General features: G+C 33.7%; 1 protein-coding gene across 1 annotated transcript in view; it reads left to right on the top strand.

Annotated features, from left to right (window-relative positions):
• The first annotated feature begins 375 nt into the window (after window positions 1-375).
• LOC117115764 (H/ACA ribonucleoprotein complex non-core subunit NAF1-like) overlaps window positions 376-9,842 on the top strand; it is a 22,404-nt gene continuing 12,937 nt past the window's right edge. Inside the window, exons 1-4 of the mRNA XM_033259694.1 lie at window positions 376-514; window positions 6,531-7,049; window positions 8,055-8,158; window positions 9,521-9,596. Of these exons, the coding sequence (XP_033115585.1) occupies window positions 6,582-7,049; window positions 8,055-8,158; window positions 9,521-9,596 (648 nt within the window). The 5' untranslated portion in view covers window positions 376-514; window positions 6,531-6,581. The remainder of the gene's footprint in view (window positions 515-6,530; window positions 7,050-8,054; window positions 8,159-9,520; window positions 9,597-9,842) is intronic.

Genomic DNA, 9,842 nt, shown 5'->3' with positions numbered 1-9,842 from the left:
TGGGTTAAATCGACTTCTTAAAACTCCAAAACCGACCTGGAGACGTAGTCCAATAAGGAGGCCGGGGTATTAAGATAGACTTTTATTTAGTAAAAATCGTTTTTGATTTCTAATTAAAATAAAAAGACCCAACAGGGCTGTTGATACAAAATCTTTTCATTTGCCTAAGATTTATTGAAATTATTTTGATAAGAAATATAAATAATAAAGCAATTAAAAAAAAATATATATATATATATATATATATATGTCGGCTTTAAAATTTCTAGGCAAAATATAATGTGCGTATTTTTTTTATTCTCACTATGCCGCCACTAACTTAACTTCATCACTCGGCTACTCGGCTACTCTCGATTCATCCATTCGGTATATGGTGGATTTCGTCATAACGTTGTTGGCGTGTGCTAGATGTCAGTGCAGCAAACACCATTGTCGCCTCGCGCCATGTGTTGATATTACCATAAAACCAAAACATTGTATTTGTAGAATGCGTGCTGAAGGAAGTTACGTTCAGGTAAATAGGTTGAATGTAAGAAACTGATAATATCCTAAATATGGTAATTAATACTTGGTTTGTCTATGCTACAACCAACACTGTATTAGTGGTAGAGGTAGTGGTAGTGGTAAACTACTGCAACAGATTTGGCCTAGGCCTCTACCTAGGCGGCTAGCCTAGCTAGGCTGCCGGACCTGGCTGGCTGAATGAGTAGACTAATAAAAGGTATAGGGCCTGGGGCTAGGCCTAATTGAGGAGCCCCAAGGGCCGGCAGTAGGTCTAGCCTAGTTTACAAGGGACTAGAGTGAATGAATGATGTTTCTAAATATTATGATTATTTAACAATTTATTTAGTTAAAAAAAAAATTAAATTCATGAACAGAATACTTCTGTAATAATATGTACAAGGCCAAGGGACCATAAATTAATACTGATACTTCATAAAAAAAATTACAAAAAGGTGATGTAATGTAGCCTAGGCTAGGCCCCCATCCCTCTTTAGAGGCCTACTGTAAATTACAAATATCATTATCAGTCTTCATAAATGGTATTGAAAAAAACGTGGTATACTATATAAATTAAAGGATACAATATCAAAAATTAAAAATGAAAAAAAAAATAAAAAAATACATGATATTTAAAATAATTGATACTAATTATGGGTGATATCAAATATTTAACATGAAAGTTGACTCATCAATATCATTTTCATCCATGATATGATTATTAATTCGTTGCTGCACGAACAATGATTTTCTTCGTTGAAGTAAATGAAATACTGCACCTTTTCATATAAAGTTAATCTGAATGCCATTTCTTCTTAAGCACTGAATTTTGATCCTGGCCGTCACCGTTATTTGGGATGAAGTATGCTCGCCACCAGCGACAGATCCACCAGTTTTGTTGCCTTGGTGGTGTAAGTGGCAATTAAGGGCCTGCTATAGTCCGAAGTTGGGGTGGAATATATATATGGTCAAGAGAGAGAAATTTGGGGGTGTTTCCTTACATATCTATTGTGGTCTAGGGCTCTGTCAAGGAAGCCTTACCACCTTTCCTAATCACCAAGGCCCCACTTTGTGCCACTCTGTCAGCCCCATCTCAAAATATTCCTAGATACGCCACAGCACTTATGCGGCTGATACTATCTCATTCAAATTGCACTTTTCCTTGACATTCGTTTGTGTGAACTTATGATATGCTATTATTAAAAGGTTGATTAGACCCACAAGCAAAAAGGCTATTGCTCTAGAAGACTAATTTACTTGCACTGTAGAACTTCTTGGGAGAGATATTTAGACTAATAAATTATATCACTAAGATATTTTCAATTTTAAAAATAGTATCTTTCGTTTGGCTTGTAAACATGCTTACTAACCATTATTCAGCAGTGACCTTATAGTAGAAACAATAGTCTGATTGATTCACATCGGAATTAACCCAGCTAGCAACATCTTTAAATATACGATAATCCCCTTTTTGTGTTCGATGTCGAGGATGGAGCCAGATGAAGCAGCAGCCAGCTATCGGCGTCACTAAATAGGAAGTTTTTAGGGAGTTTTGGTAAACCAGACTGAAAAATCCGCTCAGTGGAACGGCTTGTTTAAGATGTCCATTTTACATATCTTTTGATATGAAGGAGTATTCATAAACTGAAAAATTTGTAAACCAAATCATGTCAATTTCCACCATCTGTATATTTTATGAACCTTTCTATTGTGTTCTTTCTAGTGTTTAGATCGCTGAATTGTGTTGTTTACATGCGTTTCGCAACAAACTAGCTTTGTGGTGTCAGTAAGTGGTCCCCAAGAGACACATTTGCGCTCATTTCAATGACTGGCCTTGGTGGTAGTTTGTTGACACTGAATTTATGCTAATATAGCGATTATTATAACAGAAATGGAAAAAAATAAATTAGATGACCTAATGGGGTCACCTCTGTCAGTGCCAGGCTGAAATTGAAATAGTATGGTAAGAGAAACCTATGGACCAAATTTAGTGCCATTGCAAAAACCAAAACCTACAGTAACAATTCTATTTTAACCATATTTTCGTTATACTGTACTATTGTAGCATGTTTTATACAGTGATATACAGTAAAACATTCCTATCTGAACCTTTAACTATAAAACATATTAAAAACGATACATTTTATGCTGTATGTTTATTGCAGAACTGTATATAGCTTTAGAAGAGCTTTCCAACAATACCTAACATGATAGTATTAAAGATTGTCTATTTTGACCTATGACCTCATTTGGTCATGTGAAATTTTTTAACTCCATAACTATGAATTTTTAGGTATACAGTAGGTGTAATAGCTCCTAGAGTACAGTATTCCTGGTGCATGTCTAGACTAAGTGGATCTATTAACCCTTTGAGGTTGTGGTCCGTATCCCATACGGAGTAATTTACTGTCTCTGGATGCGCGGTCCTGTTTCTAGTGACGTTAAGGAAATCCCCTAAAAGATTCAGCAACAGAGGGCAGCATTATTAAAACAATAGGAGACAAGGCTTAGCGATTGTAGAGCAAAAAAAAAAAAAAAATTTCTGTCAGTGACTGATGTACTTGGAACGAGGATAGCGGGATTGTTTATATAATAAATAATTTAATTAATTAATTAATTAATAATATAAATAATATGAATCTGAGGAAAGATTTTAACTAGAAACTTTAGCAGCGCAACCAGTAATGCTAGGTCTGCAAATGTTCATTTTGGGTTTGGTCATGTACATGAACCCCCTCTCATATTTCAATAGTCCCATACCCCCATCTTCTCTATTATTATTATATTATTATTTCATGAAGTGTACTAGTTTTAGTGAAATATATCCTACTAGGTCCAGTAGTCCACCTTAGTTAGAAATAAGCATATGTAGGCCTAGCTAGGCTTACTTGCTCTCTATCGGGGGAGGGGGCGTGTTCTAAGAAGCCGTTCCCCAAATTATAACCTCAATTACCTCTGTAACCATGGGCAAAAAAAATCGTCATAAATATGAAAGCATAATTTTTTTTAACCAAACACATTTTATTTCTGTAGAAAACAACATATTCCACATAATGTGTAACATTTATGAGCATAGGAATTTTTTTAGTGTCGTTTACATGGGGTTTATGGGGAAAAAGTACCCTTTTTGGGCCCCTAAATTGCAATTTTGGGGCACATGACCTAGGTTAAAAAGTCAAACAATTTTGCTATTTTTCGGAAGCCCAAAACATTTTACTCAACAATCAAACCCAACATTTGCAGAAAGTTACAGTCATAAAAATTTACTACGCGTTTTTCAGAAACCTATTAAAACCCCTTAAGGGGCCCCAGCGAACTAGAATAAATCCCCTTGGGACTTCAAAGGGTTAAGTATTATCTAGACATAAGTTTGGTGTGAACCAGGCTAATGTAAAAACTCATTTGATTTCTTTTCATATAAGTATATTGTGTGCTACAAAAATACAATAGTGATAACTAGATAACTGTAGAACACAGCTGGGCAAATTGCGGCACGCCTTCTTTTTACAGCCCAACATCAATCATATCTGCAATAATTAACATTGAAACTGAGAATTAAGCGTTATACTGTAATTAGCAATTTATGAAGGTTTTTCGGGAGATGTTACAGTTTACTGTAGGTGTGGCCTACAGTGTTAAAACAAAAAATCCACTTTAGCCTCCCCCCCCCCCTCCCACGACCCATTTCATGCTCCTCCAACCCATTTTTATGACCACCCCTGCTGTTGAACATTGGTATAGTACTGTGGAATGTGTGAAGAAACAAAACAATTACATTGTCCTGAAAATTATTTATTAATTTCTTTCAGTGCATCAGAACATTTGACAATAATTTATTAAGAAAGGGATGGTGATTAATTTTTTATGGTGGTTGCTGATCAGTAGTATGCAAAATATGGGAAATTTAGGGTGAGATTGACAATATGTTGGGGAAAGGAGGTTTAACAAAGGTTTTGCTAAGATTAAACATTTACTGTACTGTAGGTGGGATCTCAGAATAGTAGTGACAATTTGTGCAGTTGGAGTTTACAAGAGGATGCGGTACTGTAGATCTTCCAACATCCAAGTACAAAAAATTGACCTTTACATTCATTTTTTTAAATGTTTTATCATGAAATACTAATGTCCCCCCACATTCTCATGTGTGAGGAGTGAAAATTTGAATCAGGTACATTGATGGTACAAATCTGGGTTGTGGAGGGATAAATATTGTTGTTCTAAATATTTCAGAGTTAGAGATCTTGGTGATATGGACATTTAAAATGAATCGTCTCTGTAGTAATGAATATTGTCTTCATTTTTTTTTTTTTTTAGTTAATAGATCTGTTTGTTTGTAGCTGCCAGTGAAAACACCATTTGTTTTTCAGATGAATCTAGTTTTTTAAATGTCATATAAATTTCTATCTCTACGAAGCTGATTGAAGTCATTAGCCTAAATCAGTGTCGTACAGTGTCAAATGTACTAATGCAAAACAAGAATCTTGTATAATGCATGTTTACCTGAAAATTCTTCGCATAATAATTCTCAGATTCCTGTAAGCAACATTAAATTGCGCCAGTTAATTGAGAAGTCACTGTTTTTACGAGAGTAAATATCTTGTAGATGAATGATGGCCAATTTTTTAGCGTAATTTTCAGGAGCAACTGTTCTGTGAGATAACGGTGCTAATTAGGTAGTAGATGATAACCATGGTTAACTATTTCGCAAAGCAGTTAACAGTTTGATTTCCTGTGTGTGACGTCTGGGACTCAATCCCTCACTGCTTTTTGTTAATCTCTTTGTGGGAGGGCACTTCATCAGCATTGGTTCCTTCCATCCAGGGTATTAATGGGTACCTGATGGAGGTGGCTGCTATTGCGCCGATACAACAGCAACACTTTATGTGGACAGTATCCAATGACTTAGGTTAAAAAAATGCAAAATATATGCTCACTAAAACGTACATACAGTAAAGCTATGTAATTAACTTTAGTGAACAAGCAAAGAAACATTCATTTAATACTGTTTCAATACTACAGTACAGTATGCTGGTAAATTATTTTGCCCTTAAAACAAATAAATCTCTACTTCACATTATTACCCCATTCATGGAACAATGCCATATGGCCCACATATCTCCTTGTGGAGTATAATTACCATGTTTATTCGAATAAACGCCTGCTTTGAATAAACGCCCCCCTCGAAAAAAATTGCATAAATGCCTGCTCTAGAGCCTCCTTTGGAGTTAATGCCTACTGTACCTCAAATAAGCTTCCTGTGTATTTATTTTTTTTCCCAAATAAATGACTGTAAACAAATCTAATGGAAGCAACACATTCTATTAATGTTCTACTCTAGTAGAATTACATTTTTTCGAACTTGGTTGGGATCAACATTAGTCTGTATAGTTCAATTACCAATTACACGTTTTGATGGTAATTATGTGTTGTAGTTCCACATTTACAGTGAAATTAAAGGCCGTTTATTAGAGTACTGTATATATACAAATTCATTTTACACCAAAAAAAGTAATCAAATCCCTTGAATATATTATATGCATCCCTGGAATAAACACAGCCCCTCAAACCCTTCTCAACAATAAATACGGTAATTAATTTGCTGCAGAAATGAGTCAGTGCATTGGTGTTTTAACCTTTTAGGTACCCATTTATATTTTTGGGTGGAGGAACAAACATGGATTTAGTGCCTTGCACATCCACAACTGTTGCTCCACCAGCCACTTTCATTTATGATTACAGTAAAACTTGCCTAAGTCAACTTTCCCTATTTTAACTCCAATAATTTCTAAGTTGATCTTATTTTACATGCCAAATTTTCGTTATTTTCAATTAATTAACAAATCTGAAAGTCAAATTTTATCTACTGTAAAGTCAAACAATTTTTCAATGCCAATGGCATTTTCGATTTGACTTTGGCAAGTTCAACAGTATTAAATAATAATGTTTCTCTTTTTTTTTCCCTTTTTTTTGTGTAAATCTTTATATAATTAAAAGGAAAATAGCTCAAATTTTTCTTCTATTTTTTCTAGTGTTCATAGATGGATTACAGATAAAGTAGGATAACTATCAGCTTGGCAAGAATGGATACTGAATTAAATGAGCAATGTTGCAGTCATCCTGAATCAAAACAAGATTTAGGAGTTAAAATTGAGGCAGAATTAGAAACAACAAGTGAATGCTGTCAATTAGTCTCACAGAAAGATTTGCATCGTACCTGCAGTGAAATCCCCAGTAACTCCCCACTCCCTGAATCTGTAACACCACAAAATGAAACTACAACTGATCACTGTACTCAAAATACACATGAGGGAAATTACTCAATTCTAGAGAATCTTAAAGAATGTTCTAATTTCCAACAACCTAATTCTACTGGTTCAACAAAAATGGAATGTGACAATAGTGAAGAAAATGTTGTCACTTCTGAAGTTGAACCAAAGACTACCTCATTGACAGGCCCTGCAATAGAAAAAAACCCATTGCCAATATCAAGAGCTGCCTTTGACCAAGACGATGCTATTCACAAGATAGATGTTCATATGGAAGAAAAGGTTGGTTGAGATTTTTGTCAGTGTGTTGTACAACAATTTTTTTTTTTTTTTTGGTGAATTGAATTATTTTTTAGCAAAAGTGTATACTGTCAACAACTTCTATTTGTGTTAAATTTACCGTATTAAAAGAAAACATCAAAGCAGTTCCTGAGGACAAACTTCACATAAATATAGTCAAATAGTGATTAAAAAATATTGTAGTTGACACTAATATCACAGTTGAACCTGATGACGATCATAATGGTAGGTACTGTAATGATTGTGGTGATGTGATTATAATGGTAATGATGATGACAGTGATGTGATCAATTGGTAGTGTTCCAAGTCATATTTTAGGTTGCAATATGCTGGGGTGGCCCGAAGTGGGCATTGTTGGGCGTCTCTCAAAATGTCTTTTTAGTGGTTCAGGGGGCGAAGTCCCCTCATATAGGGTTTCAGGCTTGTATAGTCAATTTTATAGATAGTCTACAAATAATAGGTAGAAAAAACATTTTTTTTCTCCCTGATGAATTGTGGTTTTTCTTCTTTTTTGGGGGTTGGCGAAGGGTAGGGACAAGAAAATTATATGGGGAGAAAATGCTCCCCTTTCCCCCTGCTAGCACCACCACTGATTGTAGTGAAGTGATAATCATTGATAACGATGATGATGTGATCATTTGGCAATGTTGATGATCGTGATGATAATCATACTTTAGTAGTGGTTATGGTGATGTGATTTTAATGTTAATAATGGTGGTGATGGTGGCAGTGATGTGATTATAATTTTAATGATGATGATTCAGATTATTTTATACTTGAATTAAGGTGGTGTGATTTGGTAATGATGATGTTAGTAATGCGATTATAATAGTTAATGATTATGGTTGTTGTAGAGGTGTAATGATATTAATGTATAAATAATGATTAATGAATAATTATGACAGTCTTGTTGAAAATTGAAATGGTCATGAGATCATTTCGTTTTTCAACAAATGACAAGTACTGTAATGTCATGTTCTTTTTCAGAACCTCATTTCTTCAGATATTTCCTCTTCGTCTAGTGATGAGACCAGCAATGAGTCCGAAACTGAATCTTCAATATCTGGTTATGAGGTGCACTCAAATAATGAGTGAGTACATTAATAGAGTACTGTGTATGGCTCAATTGAATGACCTTGAATATTGATATTAATATATACATTCTAGGTACACTTATCGCTTTGTATCCAACGGAAAAAGCGTGGTACACAATGCTTGGCTATTAAATTGGTTGTGTTTTTCATAAGCGACATGACTAGTAGAAAGTTAATATTGGCTTCCATAAAATCGCTACACTGTTGTTCCCAGTGCAGTTGGAAAGGCTCTCTGATTAAATTTCTTGGTGACAAATCAGCAGATTTGATTCCTGTTCAACTCTCCTGATTCATTGGGAAAATTTACAATGTGAATATTATGTATCCCAGTATCTTTTGAGGTCCAATTTTCTCTTTTGTTTGGTTGTTGTGCATTTTGAAGGGGGTTTTTTTTGCTTTAAATTTATTATGAATGATACTAATAATCACTATAATAAATAATAATTTCACGTTTTTTTTTTTCTTGTGCAATATTCGAATAAATATTTAAGTAATGAATATTTTGAATTAAAACTATTTTTATAATGATAATGAATTTGGAGTTTATATATTTCTCTTTTTGAATGTCTTTTTTTATTGTCCTGTGCTTTTTTTTTTTTGAAATATGAATTTTTGCAATTATTACTATAATTAATTATGACCATTTTGGATTAAAGATTTGAATGTCAATGTTTATAATAATGATTTCTTACATTTTTAAATATTTCTTTTTATGAATATTTTTATTGGCCTATGCTTTTTTTGCTTTTATAGTATTTGTATGTATATTGTAAATTGTTGTTCTTTTGCTTAATGTAACGCCTGCTTTTCTGCTATTTAAAGTATTTCTGTACCTATTGTGAATTTTTTTTTGCTTGTAAATATATAACGCAATTTAGTTCTTTTTACTACAATGTTATATTTGGCAATTTCTTTTTACCTTTGTATTGTACTTTTTGAATTAATAAATATACCATGAGAATGAAATGATGATGTTGTATTGCATGGAATTTGCCTCATTGTTGATATCTTTATTCAAAATTATACATTTGATGGTGATGACAAATGATGATGATGATGAGGAGGAGGATGATAGGAAAGGGGACAACCACCGGCAATGCGGCGACAATTAAATATGCACTAGATTGCAATGCCTTTTATTACTGCAACAATGTTTGTAAGGATTTTCTTTTATTATTCCAAGACAAATTGTGTAGGGAAATGTGTCTATTCAAACACATCAATATGCATTAGTGACAGCTGTTTCATCAAAATTACAAAAAACATTTAAGTAAAAACTTCATTATCCAAATACATCTGTATACTCGGTGAAAAATAAAGTACTGTGTCGTCTTAATTTGCATCATTTTGTGATTTCAGAGCTGGTAATGAGGTTGAGGAAAAATCCATCCAAGTCCCACATCCACCAGCAACAATCAGAGAAATACAAATTGAGGTGAATTTGTGGGAGTTTTTTAAGGAAAACTCCGAATGATTTGAAATGTTCTGTTCTGTCAAATATGTTGTCTTTTATATAAATAAACAAAATGAATAATTTACTTTCATAATTTGCAACTTAAAAAGCATTTAAACTCTATAAAAGTTGACATACAAAACAGAAAGTTGGTCAACAGTAGCTTAAACAAATAAATAATCAAAGATTCCCCCCCCCCAAAAAAAAAAAAAATCCCCCCCCCCAAAA

Source organism: Anneissia japonica, unplaced genomic scaffold, assembly GCF_011630105.1.
Source record: "Anneissia japonica isolate Jap-2015-1 unplaced genomic scaffold, ASM1163010v1 scaffold287962_len325480_cov183, whole genome shotgun sequence".
Taxonomy (NCBI): domain Eukaryota; kingdom Metazoa; phylum Echinodermata; class Crinoidea; order Comatulida; family Comatulidae; genus Anneissia; species Anneissia japonica.
The sequence above is the reverse complement of the archived record's forward strand: the minus strand, read 5'-3'. Positions and strand labels throughout refer to the sequence as shown.